The sequence below is a fragment of the Cucurbita maxima genome, unplaced genomic scaffold, assembly GCF_002738345.1.
Source record: "Cucurbita maxima cultivar Rimu unplaced genomic scaffold, Cmax_1.0 Cma_Scf00019, whole genome shotgun sequence".
Lineage (NCBI taxonomy): Eukaryota > Viridiplantae > Streptophyta > Magnoliopsida > Cucurbitales > Cucurbitaceae > Cucurbita > Cucurbita maxima.
Genome location: NW_019272035.1, coordinates 3,053,513 through 3,079,463, shown reverse-complemented (window position 1 = coordinate 3,079,463; position 25,951 = coordinate 3,053,513). Strand labels below are relative to the sequence as shown.

The 25,951-nt window shown below is 36.6% G+C and overlaps 2 protein-coding genes and 1 long non-coding RNA gene across 3 annotated transcripts in view; 2 read left to right on the top strand and 1 right to left on the bottom strand.

Annotated features, from left to right (window-relative positions):
• The window catches only part of LOC111493509 (ethylene-responsive transcription factor WRI1-like), a 2,866-nt gene extending 1,197 nt beyond the window's left edge, over nucleotides 1-1,669 (bottom strand). The window contains exons 1-5 of the mRNA XM_023143211.1: nucleotides 1,497-1,669; nucleotides 601-683; nucleotides 473-481; nucleotides 292-380; nucleotides 125-198 (exon numbers count right to left, since the gene is read on the bottom strand). Coding sequence (XP_022998979.1) covers nucleotides 125-198; nucleotides 292-380; nucleotides 473-481; nucleotides 601-683; nucleotides 1,497-1,669 — 428 coding nt within the window. The remainder of the gene's footprint in view (nucleotides 1-124; nucleotides 199-291; nucleotides 381-472; nucleotides 482-600; nucleotides 684-1,496) is intronic.
• An 8,940-nt stretch (nucleotides 1,670-10,609) lies between these two features.
• LOC111493942 (formin-like protein 8) lies at nucleotides 10,610-12,773 on the top strand. Its single transcript, XM_023143877.1, has 2 exons — nucleotides 10,610-11,464; nucleotides 11,540-12,773. Exons 1-2 carry the CDS (start codon nucleotides 10,683-10,685, stop codon nucleotides 12,747-12,749), a joined length of 1,992 nt encoding a protein of 663 aa, XP_022999645.1. The 5' UTR covers nucleotides 10,610-10,682; the 3' UTR covers nucleotides 12,750-12,773.
• An 8,167-nt stretch (nucleotides 12,774-20,940) lies between these two features.
• Nucleotides 20,941-21,369, top strand: LOC111494037. Its single transcript, XR_002720102.1, has 2 exons — nucleotides 20,941-21,189; nucleotides 21,285-21,369. It is a non-coding gene; the product is annotated as an uncharacterized LOC111494037 (long non-coding RNA).
• The last annotated feature ends 4,582 nt before the right edge of the window (nucleotides 21,370-25,951 follow it).

Sequence of the window (25,951 nt, the reverse complement as noted above, 5' to 3'; positions counted from 1 at the left end):
AAAAAAAAAAAAAAAAAAAAAAAAAAAAAAAAAAAAAAAAAAAAAAAAAAAAAAAAAAAAAAAAAAAAAAAAAAAAAAAAATAGATAATTGTTAAATAGAGTGTAAATTATTGGATTTAATCACCTTCTTAAAGAGGCCAAGTATTCCTCCTTTGTCACACTTTTCATTATCTTAATCTCCTTCTCATAATCAGATACCTGCACAAAATAATGATCCATAAAAATCTGAAAATTAAATAATTTTGAATATAAAAAATAAAAATTAGAAAATTAAATAGAATTTAATGGTACCGAAAAATTAGTGAAAGTGGAGGTTCCCCAATATTTGAGTGCAGCTAAGTCATATGCTCTAGCAGCTGATTCTTCTTCATCATAAGCTCCTATTTTTCATTTAAACACGTTTATAAGATGTTTTTATTTACATACTTTAATCATATTTAAATATAATTTAATTGCGTTTTAACAAACTTACCTAAATAAACTGTTCCATTTGTTTCAAATGGGTGATCATCATCACCATCACCATCACAACACAAACAAGAAAAGTTATGAGCTTAGCCATCCATAAACACCATATTTATGAAGTTAACCTGAATTTACCTTGCTTTCCTTTCTTCCTTTGTGTTGGATTCCATGACCCTTTGTCCCATAAGTGAGCTTCAAAACGTCCCGTCCATCGATGTCTGCTCGTTTTTAATTTACTCAACAATCTCGAACTATCTAATCTAATATATAAAGATTGGGTTGGGTTGATTTTTTATTTAGTTTGGTTGGAGTGGTCAGGTCAACCTGACCAACCCGAAAATAGAGTTACAACTCAACCCTATCTTGTTAGACGAACAGAACTCTCCACGATGGTATAATATTGTCCACTTTGAGCATAAGCTCTCATGGCTTTGGTTTAGGCTTTCACAAAAGACCTCATACCAATGGAGAGAGTATTCTTTGTTTATAAATCCATGATCATTCCCTGAATTAGCCGACGTGGAACTTTCATCCTCCAACATATCTTACTTTACTTCTAAATACATAAAGAGTATTTAACGTTTCTAACCGATGCTAATGCTGTGTTTCATTTGTAAATATTTGATATTTGAATTTTATGAGCGGTTATTAATGTAATAATAATTCTGTGTTGTCAATAAATATGATTTTTTTTTTTTAAGAAAAAGAACAATATGACAACCCACCACCTAACTCAATCTAACTAGAAAATACTAAAAAAAGGAACAACATGACAAGTCTAACTCAATTGAACAGAAGTTTGAGTTAGATTATGGACTCTATTCTAATTGCTCTTGTCACCAACTCAACCAACCAAAATTTTCGAGTTGGTCCAAAAGATTTTTCCTATCCTATCCAACCTAACTCGTGTACACTCCTAAATTCAACATTCTACTCAAGCTCCGACATAAACTCCACTTATGAAACCCAACGGGTGATTTGTATAGTAGTTTAGTTTTTATTTTAAGTAGTTGTCAATATATTCTCAATACCTGCTAACTCCACGAAACCTGGAGCTTCTTTTTGTGGCAGTGGATTGATCTGCCGCTGACTTGGGTGGTTGACGGCTTCCCTTGCAGCTTCTCCGCCGTCTCCTTATGCAGTTGACGGCCACGGAATCAGTTTTGAAAGAACAGAACTCTGAATTTAGAACTGTAAAGTCCATATTAAATTCAATTTGAGTTCTGTTCCATGAAGAAAAAGGTGGAGGGGTTTGGGAGTTAATATAGGTTACTGGAGTGATGAGCTCATAATTAGCTTGTCTTTATGCTTACTTTGTCTTTCGATGTTTCCGATGATTACAATGTCATTCAAAGACTTGTCTTTTTAACATAAGTAGATGCCCCAAATCTGTCTAATTAGTAGTTTAGCTTTATTGGCAGCAGCTTTATTCTTCGATAACATCGAAGATCGATGATTTTATCAACTCTTTCAACTTTGTTTGAAAATGATTTGAACTTTTTGTTTTTGAAATTTGATTTAGAATTCAAATGAATTTCATGAAAATTTTATTTTTCTATTTTTAAAAAAGTTAGAGAAAGAAATTGGAAACGAGAAACAATAACGATTTCCTACCCTGTCTTAAATTTTGAATTATATATGATTCTACTAAAATGGTTTATGGTTAATATTTCAAAATGAAATCGATATTATATATTGACACCATTGATAAAAGTTTAGAGACTAAATTTGTAATTAATTATACTTAAATTTATTATAATTATATCTTGAATAATAATAACTTAAGTTAAAATCAATAACGACGAAGTTTTTTTTGTACTAGTTTTCTCAATTGAGTGAATTGAGATATGTATAATGCATGACTAAAATGCTATATGTTATTTTGGGGAAGATCATCCTTTTATTCTGTTAGTCACTTTGATCGGTTGAGTGGTGGCCCTTCTACTTCCACGTTGGATCATTAAGGCCGGCTTTCATACTTTTCGATCTTATTTACTAATTTGTTTTTTTTTTTTTTTCTCTATGGGCATATTCCGTACACTAGAGGAATTTATCTTACCTATCCCAACAAGTTTTACTAGTAGCTTATCCTATTCTCTTCCCCCAAAAAACTTAGACCGATTGATAATATAGTTGAATGAACGAAGACTTTTCTTATCTAGGGTTGTTTCCTATTCTTCGACTTGATGCTATTGATAACTTCTCTTTTTTTGGTTGAAAACTTTAATCCTATGCTCTTTGGTTAATGATAAGTAGATAGGCACAATCATTACAAGTTTGAGATTTTGATGGATAAGATGGATTAGAGTTTGGCTTAGAGAAAACCACATGAGACAGATTGGTTTAGCATTTAGTGTAATAAGACGACAACATTTGAACTTGTCGGTTGTGTGTTGTAAGTAAGCTTTTTATGGCAACAACATTGGATTCTTCACCCAATCAGAGATTGAGTGTCTGATGGTATGCCAATGTTTGTGTCGGATATGATACGTTATTTTCTATGCTAATACATTATCTGATAGATCCTTCCAAATAATTCTACTCTCCACCATGAAAATGAAATTGTTACTAAATAAGATTATTTTATAAGTAGATGGGTTCTTATTTTGGATCGATTTTGTTTAAGATTTATTTAAGGTTAAGTATAGGAATAGCATGCCCAATTCTATCAAATCGATCATATTCAAGGTTTACGACTGTTCACTTAGAGACCAATTCTTATCAACCTTAAATCATCATTCAAAATTTAGGGTATGTTGGAGCAACGACAAGGAAAGAGATTGTGACAAGCAAGATTTCGTCATTCATCATTTGTGGTTTTCTATGGCAACATAACGACAAGGGTTTTCATGGTTTCTCTTGGTAAAATATCTTCATCTTCCGTCGGTTTTTTGGTTTTCGAGGGATATAAAGGATCATTGGTACATATTATATTTCATATATTTTTCTCAAATTTCAATCCACAAACTTGACAAATGAATTGTAACGCCCCTAATTTTCTTTAACCTAATTATTGATGTCACCCATGCATACATAACTCATTAAGCGGAATTTCATCATAAATAACTTTGGAAGAGTCTTTCATAAACATTCATAAATCCAAACAAAACCTAAACTCCAAAAATAAACTTCAATAACTGAATTCAAAATAAATCCAAATAAAACAATATTTGGATGCTATAACTTAAAACAGTCTAATAAAACTAAACTCCTAAAAATATCCCATCTCCAACTTACATGGTGTCCTCAGCTCGGCCTGTCAATTGTACATTGGTCTCTTGCCTTTACCTAAAAAATGTGGAATCACCTGCCAGTATTTTATGAAATACTCAGTAAGTCACCCCACTGTTGAGGTTAGGAATGCAAACACATGCAACATATGAGCGGGACCTAACTTTTCATAGCCTTGGGTGCTTTTATATTCCGGGTAGGGTTGAGTGTGTGGTACTCCTTCACACATCGCTCATGTACGCGTATACGGACCCACCAGGCGGGCTCGTAAACATACCCCCTGGGCCTGACTTAATCGGGCACAACGTGTTACACGTCGCCGGACATCACAGAACAGAAAAGGGCCCGCATGATATCATGACGAACATAAATATCGTAATTCATCCTTTCGTAACATAAATGGGAAGAATCCCGATGCACGTGACATAATATATGCATGAGGTCCCTTAACATATCTAACATGACATTACATAAGCAATGCTAACATTGCATATACGTTTCTTACATTACATGGCATCTCACATGACTTACCTTACATGGCATATTACATAACATGAAAGTACATTCCAGTTGCATAAACGTCTCATGACATGACTCGATAATATTACATGTATCCATGACATCGATCAACATTTTCATGACATATATTACTAACATATCATTCATAACTTCACATAACATAAACAGTCAATAGTCAACATAAACCATTACGTTCTAGCATAAACTGTCACATAATTCATTCATCATATAGTCATATCGCATAATAAAACATGGTGCATGCAGGGGCCACAAGGCACGCACCATCATACAACACGTAGTAAGCTAACTTCAACAGTAAGGTCACTTACCTCGATGGTCTTAGTTGAAGTCACTCACAACGAGCTAATCCCAGCAGTTAAATACGTCCTATGATAACCACATAAAAACTTAGGAACCTTTCATAACATACCCTACCTAAACTTCATGCTATTTCTCAAAATAAACCCCCGACCTAATCTGTCTTTAACTTTTAGGAACCATACTGACCTCGGATGGTAAAACTAAGAGGAGAAACGGCTTCGGAAGGGCCAAAAACCTTGAAATCGATATATTATAGTGATACCTTTCCGCTAAGCCTAGTTTCCGAGCCGGCCAACTAAGCCGCCAAGTCGAGCTGCGGGAATTAACGGAACTCCGTTCTCGTACATGTGCGAGCCGACCCGCACTGTGTACGCGTGCGAAGCTGCTGGAGCTGCTGGGTGTGCATCTGTGGCTCGACCCTATTCCAAAAACCTTGCCTTCCTTACCCGACAAGTGACGAAACTCTAGTTTTTGCCTTCCCGATTCCGGCAACACGCCGACAATCCCACAACGTCCTCAACACCGATTTCCAACGGTCAACCTTCTTTAACACAATGATCCCAACATCAATGCCTTACTTCTACTCGATTCTTCTTCCGAAGAGTAACCCCAACGTTCCGAAAGGAAAGTTTGGAGAGAAAATTGTTTTCAATGGAGGTAAAAGGTTGGGCATGGGAATATAAAAATAATATGAAGACATTTGCATTCTAGGATTTTAGGATAAGAAAACTCAGAGAAATGTTTCAATTAGCTAATAAAAGCCTAGCAAGAATCCTTGGATTTATGGAGAGATTACATTTAATTATTTATTTTATTTTTAGGTAATAACTTCTTTGTTTGAAATTGCATTTTTATGGCGAGAATAAATGCATAACATAATATTTTGTCATATATAAAAATAAAAATAAAAATCAACCGAATAAGGTAAAAATGGAAAATCTGAATCGTTACATGAACAAAACGTTCTTTTAAAGGGTTTCTATCGTGACCCGATTTTCGAGAATTCGAGAAATCAGACAATGATGAAAAGATGAAAGTAAAAACAAATAGAATAAAAGTAAAATAAAACAAGTAATTAAATTTGTAACGAATACCGTGAAATTTCGCACGATTTAAAATCATACCATATCATGAACAAAAATCAAAATCCAAATAAGTAGAAATATAACATAGGTACTACTCTAGTTATTTACAAATAGGGTACGGGTGCAAGGAAGCAAAAGAATACAAATCATAACCCAAAAGAAAGGACCACAAACTGACACTGATGTCTTGGGTTGATACCACTTTGTGACGATTTAGTTTCTGAGCATCTCTCCACCTCGATTGGTACCTAAAAAAAGAGGTAAAGAGGTGAGTCTAAAAATACTTAGTAAGAAATCTACCTTTAGGCTCTTATCGCATCCTTAATCTGATAAGTTTCAACAAGCTTATCATAGGGCTCTAAGAAGTTTGATCGTTGTTCAGGTATCTTCTAAACTGCACATCATAGTGGCGCCTTATCATAAGTTGAACATGTAGTCCCTCATCTCCTCTCAAAGTGGGTTTCCTCCACACACAATAGTAGCCCCTCTATATATTATTTATACAGTCTCTCGTCCCCTTTCAAGGCAAGTTATTATACACACAATAGTGATTCCACATGTTATCTACTTATATAGTCCCTCGTCCTCTCTAAAAGTGGGTTATCATACATACAATAGTATTTCCTCGTATTACCTACTTATATAGTCCCTTGTCGCCTCTCAGGGAAGGTTATCATACATACTTCTTATATCAACTACTCGTGCAGTCCCTCATCCCCTTTGAAGGTGGGTTATACTCTACAGATAGTGAGTTTCGGGTCAATATTTATGTAGTTCCTTGTCTCCTATCAGGGTCGGTTATATCCTACACACAATAACTCTTCAAATAGTTCTGCTTACATCACCATCGATCTTATAAGTTTTTATTTCACCTTGGGTGCCATGAAGATTTATTAAGTTCTAGGTTGCCAAACTAGATTACGTCACATCCTCGCATTTGGTCGCTCGGAGTTAGCTTCTCGTGTTTCCTAGTTGCTAGGACAGCTAGGAGGCTATGAATCAAGTAACTTTAGTTAGTTTTCACATTTAGGTCAATCTTATTGTTAGGATAGATCCATTGCATATTTGTTATTTGTTATTTCTAAACTTTAATGGGGGAGTTTATATTTTGTATTTTAATTATGTTATTATTATATTTGCAATAAATTTATGAACATTTTATTCCATAGCAACTTTTACAGGAAAACAATGACAATCTTATATTAAAGAGAGAGTAGGTTCGTTACATAATTATTATCTAATAATTAAACACATCAAATCTCTTCATATTACTATTTATGCACTTATCTCATTGAATGGCTTCATTTTATTTTTCTTTGTCAAATTAATACTATGATTTTGGAATGGACCAATTGCATGTTGTCCAAACCTCGTCAAATCCAAGGATCTAAAGTTGGGCATGCCATGTGTCACAACCATATTAAGAATAGAGTAAGTTATGATCCTCACATGCAGACAGACAAGGGGACTACCTTCAAGTGGGGGCCATTCGACCACTTGAGGAATAAGAAAGACAAGTTTCATGATGTGATCGAGGAGAAAGGTGCATCATCCAACATACCATTGAAAGTGTGCATTGAAGCCAAGGTAAGGCATAAGTCAGATGAAGACAACAAATAGACAAGAATGTCAAAAATTGGCGCCGAATATGGCCCCGAGCCTTAACCTTAGAAATTGAAGTTTTGGTATGTGTTTTATCACACGACTTGGGAGTTAAGTATGTTTGTTTATATGAAATATAAATGTAGGTCAAATTTGGTGTCAATCAGACATCCAACGCATGCTATACGAGGCCATGACTGTTCTCCAAAATTATGTCTACTCCTACCATACTGAGTTAGCTTTCTACCACCGCTACTTGGTAGCCCATATGTATATCACTATGTGGGCAAGAATTGCAAGACAAATGTCTTGGGCATCTCCTTGAAATGATTTTTTTTAAGGATGGTGTTAGACGACACGAATGTGCCGACATTACGCCCCCAACCTATGTGTCAGAGGTTGATATATGCACCACCAATTTGATATAGTATCCGTAAATGACTCGAAATGGAAAACAGGAGAGTTCATGCCTTGATAGAACCTATATGGATAGATATTCGGGATGCCTCGACGATATAGTTGACTCACGGAGTTGGTTCTCAAGTGGACATGTTTCAGCAAGCTATGATGGTCAATGATACCACGAGACTTGGATGACATCATGATATGTAGGTCGTATTATTTGGAACCAAGATGACATGACGAGATGTAACGTCGCACATGAGAGACCTTGGCCTAGAGTAAAGACAAGGTCGAGTCTAGGAACTTGGCCTAGAGACATGGCAAGTTCGGCTAAAGTTGCCGACGATTGAACATGCATACACAGACGACGTGTGTGGCTGAACAAGCTTAGATTCCGCATGTGTTTAGTTTGCAAAGAAAAACCTCGCCTAAGGTTGGCAAAACCACAAAGCGAGGCAAAAAAATGGAAACAAGGCTTGAATTCTCATTAAGGTTTGTCTTCCGTGTGTCAAAATCATAATGTCGTATGGTTGAAAAAGTACAACAGTGACAAAATGCATCCAAATAAACTAATTGAAGTTAGGATCCTTCAAGTCGCATCTAAATGAGGCTTCTTCGAATTTTTCATGTATCGACTCATAAACCCTACTACATACCTGTCAAGTTAAAGTTAGGTAGATAAGGCTACCTACTAGTTGTTGGTATATCATTCCCCTCGTTCAACACTTTGTCTTCCTATGCACAGATCTTGGCATTTGGCTCCATCGGGGTTGACACTTTCTTGCGCTCTAGCATGCTGAACTTCTGAAGCATATCTCTTATATATTTTTGTTGGCAGAAAAACAATTCTTCATTGGTGCAATCAACTTCTATGCCCAATAGTTGTCCAATAAGTGTTTAAGCTCTCCTAGTTCTTTCAATTGAAAGCGATCAATAGATTTTCTCTTGTTTGATGAATTTCTCGTTAGTCGTCCACATAGACCAACATTATTGCCAATTTTCCTTTTTTTTTCTTGGATGAACAAGCGTGAGTTTGCATGTGCAATTGAATAACCACTTTGAGTAAGAAATTTAACAATATTACCATAACAAGCTCTGAGTGTTTGCTTCAATCCATAAAAAACTTTTCTAAACTTGCATATGTGATTAGGATTAACAACATTCTCAAATTTCTTTGGTTGGTTCACGTAGATCTCTCAATCCAACTCTCCATGTAAGAAAACATTCTTCACATTCATCTACTCTAATTTCTAATTCTTACCTTTCGCAGGTACTAGCAAAACTCGTACGTTAATAATCTTCACTACTGGATTAAACGTTACATCATAACCTAGTTCATGAGAGAACCCTTGAGCTACTAGTCAAACCTTATATCTCTCGATTGATCTATCTGGACGATGCTTTATTTTGTAAACCCACTTGTAAGAGATGAGTTTGACATTTCTTAGTCTTGCCACTAGTTCATAAGTTTGATTTTACTTTAAGCTATAACTTTTTCCTCCATCGCCTTCTGCCGAGCAGAATTTTGGGATGCTTCTTCACATGTCTTTGACTCTTTGACTCTATCTTCTATAATAGCTATGTTGTCACCAAGTTCGCTTGATTAAGTCACTTCTCGCTAACCAACATTTATGTCACTTGAATATTCAAGTACATCAATATTTGACCCGGTGTGTGCAATTTGCTCCTCTGACCACAAATTTCCACTATTTACTTTGATCACATCCAGAAATTATAAACTTGATTGTCTTCTTTTCAAACTTGCTACGTAGATGACTAGACATAAATACGTAGTAAAGGTAGCCAAATATTCATAAGTAGCTAACATAGGTTTCATGTCCCATAGTATCTCAAATGATGAGATGAAACCTAATCTTTGTTGGGAAGCTTGTTGATCACATGAGTAACGTTATAGCTTCAGCCCAAAATCTTCTTGAAACGTCATTCACATGTAGCATGTTTCAATAAATCAGTGCAAGATGTCGATTTTTTTCTCTATGCTACACTATTTTGTTGTGGTGTGTTGGTACATGTAAACTAATGACATATCCCAAACTTATGGAAATATTGATCAAACTCAAATGACGTGCATTCTCTATAAGTGTAGTGAATCAATACAAACAATTTTTTTAAAAAAATACGAGGTCGCCAGAGGACGCAAAAATTCCGGCAACCGCTAGAATTTTTGGATCCCACCCGACCACGACCTCGGTGGATCGTTAGGACGCCCCTAGCCTTCAGCCACGCTCCACTTGATCCCAGAATCACTTGTAACGAAGAAGTGAAGGAAAATACGAGAGAGAGTTATCGAGAATGCCGGTGAGGATTCGAAACGAAACCCACGATCGAAACATTCAAAACCGACGTCAAAACACCCAAGTTACACCGCAAAAGAGATCCCGAACGACTGCACATCAACCTAAAGACGTTTTGTGCCATTTCATACATGTCGTTGTCGGTAAACGAGGTCAAGATTTCGGGTTTCCTAAGCATTCCTAAATCTGTGATTATAGGCACACTTAAGCCACGAAACTCGAGGGAAGGAGGGAAGGAAGGCAAACAGAGAGGGAAAAATGACCAAAATCAACATCTAACGTTGCTTTATTGGGTACCTATGATTGGTTTTGATTTTTGTGGATAAATAAATCCCAGTACACCAATTCCCTTCAAATTGAAAACACAACTTCCAATTCAACATGTTTTTGGGGGGTTTTGTTGGGTTTGTTCATAAAATGGTGAATTAGTTGCACTGAAACTATCAAATATTTCTCAAAGCCGGTGAACCACTTCCCCTCCTTCTTCACTACATTTCTAAACATAAATATTAAAAATTTAAAATTGGTTCTTTGTTAATGACTTCAAAAAAAATACATAATACATTTTTATCATCAATTTAGCATTTTGATAGCTATAAAGAAACCCCATGAGTTCTTTATTTTAATTGGTTGGCCTAATCTACTATATATATCCTCTTGGGTCAACAAGGAAGAAGCCAAGAACAAGAGTTTATAATCAACAAAAGAAGAAAAACAAGAAGCCAATTCTTCCAGAACTCCCATGGCTGCGATCCTTCCGCCATGCTTATTTCTTCTCAACTCCATTCTTTTTCTCATTTCCATCCTTCCTCTTTCTTCTGCTCACTCCTCTCCTCAGAATATCCAAACTTCTTACCCTTTTCCACTGCCATTCCATTTCCCAACCATCAATAATACTACAGACAATCTCTCCATCTCCTGGAGAAGGTCGCCGCCGCCGCCGCCACCACATCCACCACTTCAAGAACCGAAGAGGATGACGAAACCGAAGCTGAAGCTCAAGAAAGCCACCATTGTAGCGGTGGCGGTTTCTACTTTAGCGGCTACCCTTCTGCTTTCTCTGGGTCTCCTCTTTTACATTCGAAGACGCATTCTTGCAAAACTCAAGGAACATCAAGTAGAGTCTCAAGAATTTACAAGATTCGAAGGAAACCTTAATGGATTGATTGTTGAAGAAGATGGTCTGGATGTGATGTATTGGAAGAAGAACAATGAAGAAGATGAAGAGATGGGTTTTTCAAGAGATGGATCAATCATCCCTGAGATTGTGCAAGAAACTCCTTTGCTCCATGGAATTTCTTCAATGAAAGCTCGCGATCGGTCTCTCTCTAGTTTACGAGTATTGCCATTGCTGCCTCTACCTCCTCCTCTTCCCCCATCAATGCCCCTACCGCCCCCACCACTACCACCATCAACGGCAGTTGCCAATTCAAGGTCATCTTTGAAGCCATTACATTGGGATAAGATCAATACCAATGTAGATCATGCTATTGTGTGGGACAAGATGGATGGAGGTTCTCTCAGGTAAAACCCATCATCATAATTCAATTTCTCTCTCTTCTTTAAGTTTTTCACTACGATTTGATCTTTCTTGTTCAGCTTTAATGGCAACCTTATGGAAGCTCTGTTCGGGTATGTAGCCACAAACAAGAAATCACCCATAGAGCAGAGTGGCCTCAACAATGGAAGACGAGTGCTAATTTCAATTCTTGATTCCCGAAGGGCAAGAAACATTGCCATAATCCTTAAATCCTTGAACATAACTCGACAAGAACTTCTTGATGCTATCACAGAGGGACATGGCCTCGATTTAGACACACTTGAGAAGCTTGTCAAGATCACTCCAACAAAAGAACAACAATCCAAAATCCTTGAATTTGATGGCAATCCATTAAGGCTTGGCGATGCAGAATCTTTCATTTTTCATCTTCTCAAGGCTTTTCCGACGGCCTTCAATCGTCTAAATGCCATGTTTTTCCGATCAAGCTTCAAATCAGAGTTGAATCGACTCAAGGACTTTTCACAAACACTTAGTAGGGGTTGCAAAGAATTGAAAGAAAAAGGGGTATTTACAAAACTATTAGAAGCAACTCTCAAATCTGGAAATCGATTGAATTCAGGAACAACGAGAGGTAATGCAGAAGCTTTCAATCTCAATTCACTCTTAAGAATTTTAAATGTAAAAAGCACGGACATAAAATCCACATTGCTTCATTTCATTGTCGAAGAAGTCATAAAATCGGAAGGGAAAAAACGATTCTCAAACACAGATTCAAAAAATCTCAAATCAGAAGAAGAAATAGAAACCGAATACGTAATACTTGGATTATCATCTATGGAATCACTCACTTCAGAGCTCTCAAACGTCAAGAAAGCATCCACAATTGACTACGAAGCCTTCATTATCAGTTGCCCTAATCTTTTAATCAAAATCTCAGAGATACAAAACCTTATATCCATTGAAGGTGGTGAATACAAGAGGAAGATGTTGGAATTTGTGAAATCCGCATCGGAAGAAGTTGAGATAGCAAGAGGAGAACAAAGAAGGGTGTTGGAGGAATTGAAAAAGACGAATGAGTACTATGAAATATGGGATAGAGAAAATCCTTTGGAGATTTTTGTGATAGTGAGAGATTTTGTGAATACTGTGAATCAGGTGTGTGATGACATAGCTGGAGAGTTGAGGGGGAAGATGAAGATGAGAAATATGGATGCATGTTTGCCATTGAAGAGCACAGTAAGATTGAGATTTCCACGTTTGGCGGAGCATTTCAAGTGTAGAAGCTTTTCCAGCGATTCCACAGATTAGCTTTTCTCAATCGGTGGATTCTCCCACAATTTTTTTTTTTCTTGTTCTTTTGTACAAATTATTTTATACGGAATTACACATTTTTGTGAATAGAGTTAAGTGTTTACATGGCTTTATCAAATCCTAGTCCTCTCATACTTGTGTAAGTCTTTTTATCCATCTCACTCCTATTCCACAGAGGTAAGTAACTCTAAATAATGCAAGGCGGATTCCCCCGAAGCTAAATGGTATGGTATGTACGACGTAGGTCTCACGTTTCCCATGCTAAAACGGTTATGTAGCAGTCAAGTCCTGATCAGGAACCCTCTGGTCCCCCATGAAGTTATAACACCAATCACATACATGTAACCTAAGGGTACTCTAGAGGTGGTTCGTACCGTGGTAGTTTGTTAGGCTCCTAGGAGAGAGTTAGGTCTTTACTTAGTGACTTGTCACTCTAACCACAAAATCCTAGACTTATCGTTATACTGAATCATGAAAGCTAATAGAGTATGCACGCCGCTATATCTAGCATCATCATACAACATTCATGCAACAATAAACAAACATGCTCAATGGGGCGATAACATCCATCAATCTCCCGGAGCGCAGAGTTTACAAATTTCCATCCTCCTTTCCGCATGAATAAACATATACATAAACATATATATAGCAGGAACTAGAAGCATATTTGCACACTCAGACATTTCATATAATGAGTGCATAATACATTCATACTCATATTAATTGACTTACATAAACGCATTCGAGGAAAGCTACATCAAAGGAAAATATACTAGCATGCATGCAAACCAAGTGATTCCGACAAGTATCTCTTTCTAAATACCGTGTGGAGACTTACATGGATAATGCGTGCCCTTTTGTTAGTGTTCCTAAGTGAGTAGAGTGTCCAAAAATACTGATTTTGTCAAACTAGGTCCTAAATCACATAAAAATTGGGTTAGAATACGAATCGGGTTGAAACACGCTTACACGCGCTAGCCACGCGGCGAGAAAAGCCCACTCGCAGGTTCCACGAGTGAGTGCCATAAGCGCACTTTTCTGCAGTTGCAAGTCTTCGATTCGGTTCGAGTAAGGTGGTTCAGTTGGGTCGCGTGGGTACCAGGTCGACTGAGGAACGCGGGTCGGGTTGGCGCTGTCGCGGACGCGTGTCGCTAGAAGAATGGAACTGCGTCGCTCCAGGCAGTATGCGATGCATGTCTGGTGGCTATCAGTGCACGAGAAACCTCTCGCCGGTTGACACGTGGCACGTCGTCACCTTCTCTCTCCTCCTAACAGAAAAATGAGATTTCTGACGTTCTTCTTATTTTTTTATCTCCCGATTTTTAATGCAAACTGAAATGATTTCTTCATCAAAGTTTTAGATCGTACTAGAAACTATGTTCTAGTATTTTTTCTTGATTTTTGCTTAACTATACGACGAATTATGTGCGTTGGAAGGAGGTCCGTTAGCACTCTTACCGTTCTTGGAAGAATTCTTAGATATCAATGTTTCCAGCCTATTTTATTCATGAAATCAGCGGATATCTTCCCTAGAGGACATCAAACTTTAGCACTCTATTCACAAAGGAAGATCTCAAATTTGAAGAGGAACATTTGAGATCTTATCTTGCAGATTTCTCTCGGAACTTCACAGAAGACGAAACCTCAACTACATGAGTTGTCATTTTCTTCAAGAAGAAGTTCCTGCATGTAAGTTTTGGTCGAGAGTGAACTTCGATGATGGTTTTTCCAACGAGAAGTCCAACCGGTTACTTTTCTCCTCTTAAGTTTTTCTCTCAACTTTCTTTCTTTCTCTTCTCTTTTGCAGGTGATCGGTGGAAAATCCTCAAGACCCCTATAATGGGTTGAGGGGAGAAATGCCCCTTTTGTCCCTCTGACTTTGACCGACCCCCTCTTGTTTTTAGCGTTACATTATTGCTATTTAGTATAAGTCGGATGCCCTCATCAGTCGCGAGCTCTAGAGTGAATCTAACATGCATGGAGGTTTTTAGTCTCCTTAATAGGTTCCATACGAGTTTGCTACTAAGTGCTAGCTGGAAGCTGACCTAATGTCACCTACCAAGCTGTTTATTTGTAACCTTAGGAATTCGATCTAAGAAATTGGTTGAAGGTCCAGACTTATCTAAATTATCCCGGGACCCAAAAATGATAAAAAAAATCAACCCAAGGAAAGTTTCAGAATGAACTATCTTGAGGATGAAGATCAAGAGTGAAAAAAATCATTTCTAAACCACTATTCTAATTACTCCGCAAGAGTGTTGATGAACACCACTAGAATTGCCAAAATGAAAAATTAAGCCCTTAGCAAAGTTTGATTGAAACTTTATTCATTATTCAAAATATGAAGTCTACCATGAAGAAAAAGAAGGTTTTATATAGCTTTTGACAACCGGTTAAGAATGAGAAGGCTGTATTAAAAAACAAAAGTTAGATTGAAAGTCTAAGAAACATAGGTTGGATTGAAAGTCCGATCATTAATGTTCACAACGTTTAATAGGTGGGATTGAAAGTCGAATCATTAATGTTCACAACGTTTAAATAGGATACAAACTACCAACTAAATCCTATAAAGAAGATAAAATATTCTACTAACAAAATTGGAAAATAAGATAAAATATATCAAATATACTATTAACTAAATCGTGAAAATAAAGTAAAAAAATTCTAATGATTACAGTTATATAAAATATATTCCAATACTTCCCTCAAGTTCGAAACTTAAGAGTGTAAGTCAATAACACCCAACTTGGGGAGTGTCTCACGTTGGAGAGTGTAGGCCAATAACTCTTTCCAGAAAATAAAATTGTTGTGTTCTCCATAGTCAAAATATATGTCAAAGTTAACTTTAAACAAGTATTTGATGATGATCTTAGACATATTAGTTTTCTTTTTAGACTTCCAACAAATAAATGAATTTCCAAGGAAGATGCAAAACTTGAAACATTGGTTTTCTTTTTAAACTTCCAAGAAATAATTGAATTTACCAATAAGATGCAAAACCCAGATGACACGTACACGTTTGTTTGCTTTTTAGACTTTCAAGGAATTATTGAATTTCAAACCCAGAAATACACTGTCTTTGATTGATTGCATTTTTAGACTTTCAAGAAATTATTGAATTTACTGATGTACTGATTCAACTTATCCGGGGCAACTCAGCCCTTTAACATTCTCTCTCTCTTTCTGGCTTAGCCTACCACGGAAATGGCTCATCTCATAACTTGAAGAGTTGCTTTTTGGTTCATGATAAATGATTTATGCTAGGGTTGGTAATTGGTCCCATTTAATTTAATTGGAATTTGATTGGAACAAAGTGAATATCTTGGCTGATGAGAGTGATGAATATAATAAAGATGTGTTAAATAAACATTCGAGCTTTGAAGCTAGATTTGACTAATTCCACCCTAAATGAAATTTTGACATTTAAAGAATACCAAGATCGGTGCTCTTAATCACTTGAGAGGTTGTAAAAGAAAATACAAATATCTTCAACATGCCACTTTAAGCTTTGGTGAGAAATTTGTGGATGCTTATAATGTTAGTCTTGTTATTGGACGTCCGATAACAGTTTGTCAACCACAGTTCTCGGTTTAGGAGAATGATTGAGAATATCTTTAGTCAATTCAAGACCTAGATGGAGATTAGGAGGCTACCTTTTGAAATCAGGGACATTTAACTTTCATATCAGAATGACTGGTTTATGATGAGAATATGATAACCTAAGATAAAATATACCCATAAAAATAGTTAAGGATGGAATATGGTAACTTAGGTAAGTAACAATATTAAAATTTGAACCACTCACCCATACTTATAATGGCATAGGGATGTTATCAAATCCTTCTCTCAAGAGGTGTTCGCAAGATCAGATTGCAAAGCAATGTTGCATGTGGATAACTTCCAAACTGAAATTGATTCCAAAATAAAACTTACCAACTTTCCCTTACACGTAACATGTTATGGCGTTACAATGATACATGGCATAGAAGGCATGGTAGAGACAACACTCAATTATAGTAAATAACTAGCATGTTCATAAGTATTAAAACTTAATGAGTTTGAATACTAACATTTTGTAGTTCAAATTCCTTTTTCTTCACGAACCGGTTTCGAACCACCACTAGTATCTTCTCCACTATTCTCCGGCCTTAGAATGGGATTGTGGAATCCTATGAGTGACTAAACTTGGGAGGGATTTTGTATATATGAAGAGAATGTTTGTGAGAAAAAGAAGAAGATCTTTCATGTTTTATGATCACTCTATTTATAGAGTCATGTTTGCATGTTCATCAAATTTGAAATCACCAAATTTTGACACTCAAAATTCAACTCAAATGTTTCGGATTATGTGGCAAGCATGCATACTTGCTTGAGTTAACCAAATTTTGACACACAAAATTCCACTAACATAGATTTTTTCATTAAATGAAGTCAACATTTTGACTTTCTTCATTTTTATTCAACAATCAATATGAATTATAAATTTCAAATTAAAGTAATATTAAATTATTAATTAAACTATTTAATTAATATTTAATATTAATTCAAATGCCAATCTCAATTAATTCCGACACATATTTGATTAAGATATTTAAATCTTATTTAAATATCTCGGATTCTCTCTTTTTGTTTAATTCGTAAATAAAACAAAAATACGGTTAAATATATCGTATATATGTAGTGCATTTTCCCTAATTTGAATTCGAACACTTCGAACTCACTCGTCACACTGTTCTATGGTTTAGTCCGATATGAGCTAGCAGAGGAACCTAATGAACCTATAGATCATGGGCTCCAACGATCCAAGATTAACTGGTTAAACTCATTAACCTTGTTAACCAACATTCGTTAACTACTAGGACATTCCACTATAGCCTAGTAGTTGCACTCCCCTCACTATAGATATATTTCTGTCCATTTGATATAACCATGATTAATAAGTTGATCATTCACAGGTTGTTTGTAACTAGAGCTAGGTCAATTTACCATTTTACCCCTGAAGTTACTTCTTATTTCTTATGTCTCACTGATCCTCTAATGAACAATTGGTTTGTGGTCCAACCAGTAAACCAAATCCCTCTCAGGCCAATGAGAGGGTGGGGCCCCTTGTTCAAGACCGGGAGTCAATACTTAAAGGAACTACCTCTCTTCTATACCTAAAAGTGGGTAGGAGTGAATTTCATCTTGCACCCCACGTCCCCAGCCATTTACCCAGTCTTACCCCTAAAATGGGAGGCCTATTGAGTCGGCGAACTTGAGCCACTTTCACCCATGCAAATCTAAGGATAATTCCGAATAAACAGGAGTTCATGGTTAGCTCAGGATTAAGATCGAGTTACCTAGGTCATCGAAGGAAAAGAAAATCAGTTTCAATAGTAAACGACATTATAAAGTGAGAGTGATTTTCTTCATGGTCCAATCTTAAGCAATACTCATTGCATAGGACGCCCCCACTCACATGTCTCCACATGTACAATTTTAGTGATCACATTGTTTATGTCATATACAAAAGTTGGCTGCATCCATAGTGTCCTCAGAATAAAGTGCTCAGCCTTATCCTTATACTATAGATCATTTTGACTATATACTTGAACTTGATCAACTCTTATGTCTCTACATATAGTTCAACTAATCATACTATAGCCAAAGTGTTCTTAATTTATTGGATTTAGATGAATGATCGTAAAGTTCACTTTATTTAATAACAATTTTTACTGAATAAACAACAATAATAACTTTATTGAAAATAAAATATGTTTTTGTTTACAAACTATGAGTTTTAGGGCATAAAACCCAATACCAATGATACGTGGCATGGAAGGCATGGTAGAGACCACACTCGCCAAATCTATATTTGATAAACTAATGGATGATTCCTATGGGAGAAAGGCTTTAAATTATTGTGGTGGGTTTATTGAAATGAATGACACATTGCAGGTGGATGTAGTATCACAAGGATTACTGTCTTCCCAAGAATATCGCACAGTTTTTTTACTATGGGTGTAGATTTGACTATCCGAAGGATATGGGTGATGGAGATGGTCAGTTGAATTGTGTAAAAAATTCAAGGATGGATATGTAAAAGACATTACATGAGAGTAGACTCGTTAGAAATGCATGGAAATGTTAGAAAGACCCTTAAAATCTCCCACAAAGTTGTAAAGCTTTTTAGTAGACATGCTTCTTTGGAATAGAAAATCATCCATAAGATGATTATATCAATTTTTTTTAAGACAGTTGACAATGAGTTTTATGGAAGGAAATTTTGTTGTAAGTTCTCGGGAAGGTATATTGTCATAACTCTAGTTAGTTCATAACGTTTATATCCTCACTTAGTTTGGTTATTAACGGTCATTTAGTTCTTAATCATATTTGTTTATATTCTCATTTTGATACATGGATATCTTAATTCATGCATGAACATTAATATTGTTATGACTATATAAAGGTCTGTCTAGTGGTATTTGATTTAGATGTGCAGCATTACCATTTTATATTTGTCTAGTTTCATTTACCAACAAGTGGTATCAGAGCATTGAAGGTTGTGGCATTAGGATACAACAAGTGGTATGCACAACAAGTGGTATCAGAGGGCCAGGTTGTGAATTTGAAATATCGTGAAAGACTTAACCTCATCAACCACTAGACATATTCACACTCACCATCAATTATTGAAGATAAGCTTCTCATTGGAAGCTTGCTTATTTGTTCTTGGAAATCACATTTTCAAGAATTCAATTATCTCTATATTTTCGAATTTTATTGGCTTTGGTTGCTCAATTAATCTTGAGTTTGCACAACTCGATGTAAAAATTGTTTCTTGTATGGAGATTTGAAAGAAGAAATATATATGATGCAACTAGTTGGTTTTCGAGTAGTTGTACACCAACATTTGGTATGTAGATTGAAAAGTCTTTGTATGAGATGTTGGTGATGTTGAGGATTGTTGGGAGTGAATCCCACATTGGCTAATTTAGGAAATGATCATGAGTTTATAAATAAAAGAATACATCTGCATTGGTACGAGGTCTTTTGGAGAAGCCCAAAGCAAAGTCATAAGAGCTCATTGTGGAGAGTCGTGTTCGTCTAACACACTGATTAAACTTTAAAAAATTTATAGATCTATTAATGAACTTGATACCTTGAACCTTGAAAGACTTCTAAGCTACCTTATACTCGATTCTCTTAAATATTTGAATTTCGCTCCTTCCAAAAAGCTTGAACTTTCCTACTTTCTTAAATCTTAAAAGTTTGTATCTTGAAAACTCCAAAGTGATTATGAATTTATGGGATCTTTTTGATAGTCTTGTACCTTGCACTAAACTTAGAAATGTTTCCAAAAATTGCTGAAAACATGAAATCGTTAGTGTTCTTGCATTTGAATTATACCGGCATAAAAGGAGCTACCTTCATCAATTGAAAACTTTATTGGGCTCATAAAATTAAACCTTGACGGTTGCACAAACCTCATCTCCGTTCCTAGTACAATTTATTTGTTACAAAATCTTCAAGAACTTCGTCTGGGTGGGTGTTCTAGATTTGAATTGCTTCCCCATAGATGGGACTAACCCATCCATATTATGCTCTTCTTCACATCAATGAAACTTACCCAAAAACCCTAACCCAAAAACCCTATGTTTTCCTGTTGACTTTGTTGGAGGTTCCATATTGCAACATAGATTCCTTTATTAGATAGTATAGTCTTGTCCAGAAACAAATTGGTACTCTACCCTCGTATCTTCATAAGTTTATCTCCTTGAGGAACTGCAAGTTTCTTCGACAAATTCTAAACCTTTTTCAGCGTATGAAAAAAATGGATGTCAGTGGTTGTGAATCGTTGGTTAGAAGTCTAGACAACGTTTTGGATATAATATCAAGCAAGCAGGTTCATCTCTTCTCATTTCATTTCTCTTTGTTCATGTTGTATTTTTCTCTCTCATTAATATTTCCATGCATGTTAATTCTTATGTCATAGGACATTACACTGGATAACTTTTCTAGAGAGATTCTTCTAATGAACAGAGACATTCCATAATGGTTTAGCCACCAAACTATATCAAATTCAATGAAGGTTAGTTTTCTACATGATCACAATATAGAAAGAACTTTAGCTATCTAAGCTAAATTTAGAGTGGATGGAGATTCATATCAAGGGGAAGCCTTAATTTCATTGAACATATTCATCTGCTCCATCATCAAGATCAGAATATAGGTGGTTAGTAACAACTTCTTCTCCAACATTTAGTAGCTCCTTAGTTGCGAATGATTGGAATGATGTTATAGTCTGATTTGAAGTTGTGAAACATCGCGAGGATAATATAACTATAAAAAGCTGTGGTGTCCATCTCACTGAGGTCCATGAGATAGCCAAAAATGATATGAAGGGGCGAGGCCTAATATATACAGATTTTGATGACTCAGACGAATTGTCAAGCCGGTGAGTGAGCTTTTGGTTTCTTGTGTTTTTTTGAGTAAACTATGCTTCTTTTCATATATAATATTTTGTTATGTATGATGTTGATAATGGCATAGGGATGTTACCAAATCCTTCGCTCAAGAAGTTTCCGCCATATCATATTGCAATGCAATGTTGCATGCAGTGAACTTCCCAGTTGAAGTTGATTCTTAAAATACAAGTTTCGAACTTTCCCTTACACGTAACAGCTGATGGTGTTACAAGGATTCGTGGAATGGATGGCATGGCAGATACTACACTCGGAAAAGCTATATGTGATAAATTTAAAAACAATCATGATTTCGGGAGATACGAAGGGAGAAAGGCTTTAAATCACTCTAGTGGAATTCTTCATTCGAATATCTGAGGATTGACTTCTCGGTTGAAGACTTTTACTGTTGAAGATAGTAAAAGAGGAACGCTATCCTCCCAAAGTTATCTCAAAATTTTTGAAGGTTAGTATAGGTATGAATATTTAAATGGTTTCGCTTATACTCAGTATGAGTAACCGAGATGTCCATAACAAGGAAGAAATCTCTATTCAAATAGGGAATGAGGGAGAGAGTGGAGAGATTTCTCCATGTTAGCTAAACGGGGTCAAAGACGAGGATTATTTATTCATCATTTTCTCTCCTCCATCAATGCTTCTCTGTTAATTGTTTTCAAGTTTTGGTAATTCTTCACTACTTTAATCTTCTTCCCACCGGTCAGTTTTTAGTGCTCATCTAACAAGAAATGAGAAAGCATACAAGAGAGCCACTTCCAAGGGTGCCCCAAGCCATTACAATATTGAATGCTAGCGTCGCAAGTACATTTTTAGCCAGCATGACCTTAGACAACAGTAATGAGCGATAGCCAGCATGACCTTAGACAACAGTAATGAGCAAACAGTCTCATCAGTACATGTCGTTAGGGAGTTCGTTGATGTTTTCCCTTCGAATTTTCCAAGTTTGCCCCCTATAAGGGGAGTGGATTTCGAGATCGGTCTAGAACCAGGAACCGTGTCAATTTCCAAGGCACCCTACAGGATGACATTTACAAAACTCAGGGAGTTGAAAGAATAGTTAGAGGAGCTTTTGGACAAAGGTTTCATTCGACCCAGCGTATCACCCTATGGTGCCTCTGTTCTGTTTGTCAAAAAGGACGAGTCTATGCGTCTATGTATTGATTACATAGAGCTGAATAAGGTCACCATAACGAACAAGTATCACCTCCCGAGGATTGACGACTTGTTTGATCAACTATAGGGAGCAACAGTTTTCTCCAAAATTGATTTGAGGTCGGGATATAATCAGCCGAGGATCAGAGAAGAGGAGATATCCAAGGCGGCCTTCAAAATTCGTTATGGCATTACGAGTTCTTTGTTATGTTCTTTCGCCTTACCAATGCACCAGCCGTCTTCATGGAACTAATGAACAGGGTGTTTAAGGAATTCTTAGACACTTTTGTTATAGTTTTCATTGATGATACTCTGGTATACTCTAAGTTAGAGACAAAGCATGAGGGAACACCTAAATAAAGTCCTGACCGTACTGAGAGCCCAATAGTTGTACACAAAGTTTTTCAAGTGTTAGTTTCAGCTATTTAAAGTGGCTTTTTTAGGTCATGTGGTGTCAAGTAAAGGGATCACGGTGGACCTAGCTAAGATAGAAGTAATGATGAAGTGGCCAAGGCAAACCAAAGTCATTAAAGTGAGGAGTTTTCTAGGGCTAGCTACATACTACAGAAGGTTCATCCAAGATTTCTCCAAATTATCTTCAACGCTAACTCAATTAACCAAGAAGAGCAAGCCCTTTGTTTGGACACTTATGAACAAAGTTTCCAGGAACTTAAGGAGAGGTTGGTGACAACACTAGTCCTCACAATTCCAGATGGGTCAAGCAACTTCATGGTGTAGAGTGACGCATCAGGGAAAGGTTTAGGGTGTGTGCTCATGCAGAAGGGTAAGGTGATAGCGTATGCCTCTAGACAATTGAAGAAATATGAACAAAACTATCTCATGCATGACCTTGAGTTAGCAGCAGTAATATTTGCTTTGAAAACGTGGCGACATTACCTGTATGGGGACAAAGTTCAAGTCTTCACCGATCACAAGAGTCTCAAGTACTTGTTCACGCAGAAGGAGCTCAATATGAGACAAAGACGATGATTGGAATTGGTAAAGGATTACGATATAGAGATCCTGTACCATCCAGGCAAAGCCAATGTTGTAGCTGATGCATTGAGAAGGAAGATCATTCATACTTCTGCGATGATCACCAAGCAAGAGAAATGACAAGATGAGTTAAAGATCGCTAGGATAGATGTTGTGGTTAAAGGTGGCTCCGCTCAAGTAGCACAGATGACCATGCAACTCACACTAAGAAAACATGTCATTAATGCCCAGAGGTCTGATGAACACCTCAACAAAGTGTGGAGTCAGAATGAAGCGAAGAGACCAACTGGGTATTCTATCTCTTCAGATGGGGGCATGCAGTGACAAGATTGCCTGTGCGTTCCCCGAGACGAGAGAATCGTAAAGGATATTATGACGGAAGCCCATGATACATCTTATACGTTTCACCTGGAAGTACTAAGATGTTAGGATCGCACAACAACGCAAACACTAGATCTAGATGAACACAAAGAACCGGATAGAGAAAATTGCAAGGAAAACTCTGGCTAAAATAATTTGTATTGATGAGTATGTATAAGAGAGAATACAGAGAATAGAAAGTACATTTTCAAAGCTCTGCCCGATGGGATATATATATGGTTTAGCTTACTATATTTAGCTTTACCAGATATAACCATCTACTATATATAACTATTTACCATATATAGTTTTACTATGTATAATCATTGACTCCGCTATCAATAAGCAGTAGGCTCCATAACCTAACCATTCTCCCACTTGCAGACTAATTCAGTCAACCAAGAATTTCATTCTCAAACAATCATGAATATCTTCACTGCACCATACCAATTGAGGTTTTGCACAACCTCAATATTCCAACATCAACACATTTTGTTAACATGTTTGCTGGATTCTTTGCACCCTCTATCTTTTCAATACACATCATCATCTTCCACTAACCTGCAAGTGAAATGGTATCGCCTTTCGTGTTTTATCTTTAAATGATAGACCGGGTTCCTCACCAACTGTATGACACTCTGACTATCTCTATAAAAAATCTTTTCATGCTGCTTCTTGCCCAATTCTTCCAGATAGTCAATCATCCATATCGTCTTCTTTCCAGCTTCAGCTATTGCCACGTACTCAGCCTCAGTACAACGCATTTTTGAAGCCTAGACGTCCCATCATCCATGGCTTTCTCCTACTTGGTTGTATCCTCCAACTGTAGTGGTGTATAAGGTTCTAGATTTTGAGCCACGTGCTACCACCATAGCACCCTTCATAATCTTCCACAAACTCTTCCCTAACTTTGTTGCATAACCTGTGCTGTCCAACTGACCAATAAGATCAAGTTCTTCTTGAGACCAGGAATATATCTAACATCTTTTAATGTCCACTGATTTCCTGCTGAAGTTTTTATGTAGACATCTTCTTTTCCTTTAATCTCCAAATCTTTGTTGTCGGCAAGATACACCTTCTCGAAATTTCCAGACTTGAAATTCTGGAACAACTCTTTATTTGGAGATGAATGAAAAGATTCACCTGAATCCAAAAGTCTAGGATTCAATCGAACTATCCACGCTAAGGATTAGAGTATCCCCAATGTCTTCTGCTGAATTTATAGAATCACCATCATCTCCAGATTTGTGATTCTGCTTCCCCTTTGGTCTTGTACAACCTGTCCGAAAGTGACCTTTTTCTCCACAATTCCAACACGTTACGTTTGGTCTATTTAGAGATTTTTCTCAATTCTTTGATTTTGATCGCCCTTTGTTTGGGCCCTTCGGTTTACTTCTTCCCCGTTGGTCAACACTGAGAGCACTACCAGATGAATTTTCAATTTCTCGTTTGCGAATACTTTCGTTGAGAGCTACATCTCAAATTTCATCAAACTTCAGTTTATCAGATTCTCGCGAACTGCTGATTGCGGCAACAACAGTATCCCACGACTCGGGTAAAGATGACATCAAAATCAATGCTTTAATTTCATCTTTGAAATTAATTTCTACCGAACTTGACTTACGATCATAATGAATTCATTTATATGATCAGCAACAGATCCACTTTTAGACATTTGTAGATTGAACAATCTCCGCATCAAATACACCTTGTTCATAGCCGACGATTTTTCATACATATTTGACAGCGCCTTCAATAGATCTGACGTTGTCTTCTCCTTGATAATGTTGAACGCCACGTTTCTGGATAGCGTCAATCGAATCAGCCCTAAGGCTTGTTGATCCTTGAGCTTTCACTGTTCCGTGGTCATGGTATCCGGCTTCACCCCCAACAGGGGTTCGTGAAGATCTTTCTGGTACAGATAATCTTCAATCTGCATCTTCCAGAAACCGAAATCGGATCTATCGAACTTCTCAATTTCAATCTTTGAATTTTCCATCTTCACAGATCGTTGTGAATTTCGCCTAGCTCTGATACTAGTTGTTGGGATCACACAACAACGCACACACTCAATCTAGATGAACACAAAGAACAGGATAGAGAAAATTGCAAGGAGAACTCTGGCTAAAAGAATTTGTATTGATGAGTATGTATAAGAGAGAATACAGAGAATAGAAAGTACATTTTCAAAGCTCTGCCCGAGGGGATATATATATAGTTTACCTTACT

Excerpts from the sequence above, each read along its gene's own strand:
- LOC111493942 (XM_023143877.1), top strand. The coding sequence starts at position 10,683 with ATGGCTGCGATCCTTCCGCCATGCTTATTTCTTCTCAACTCCATTCTT. Across the intron at positions 11,465-11,539 it reads ATGGATGGAGGTTCTCTCAG|CTTTAATGGCAACCTTATGG; the intron begins GTAAAACCCATC and ends TTTCTTGTTCAG.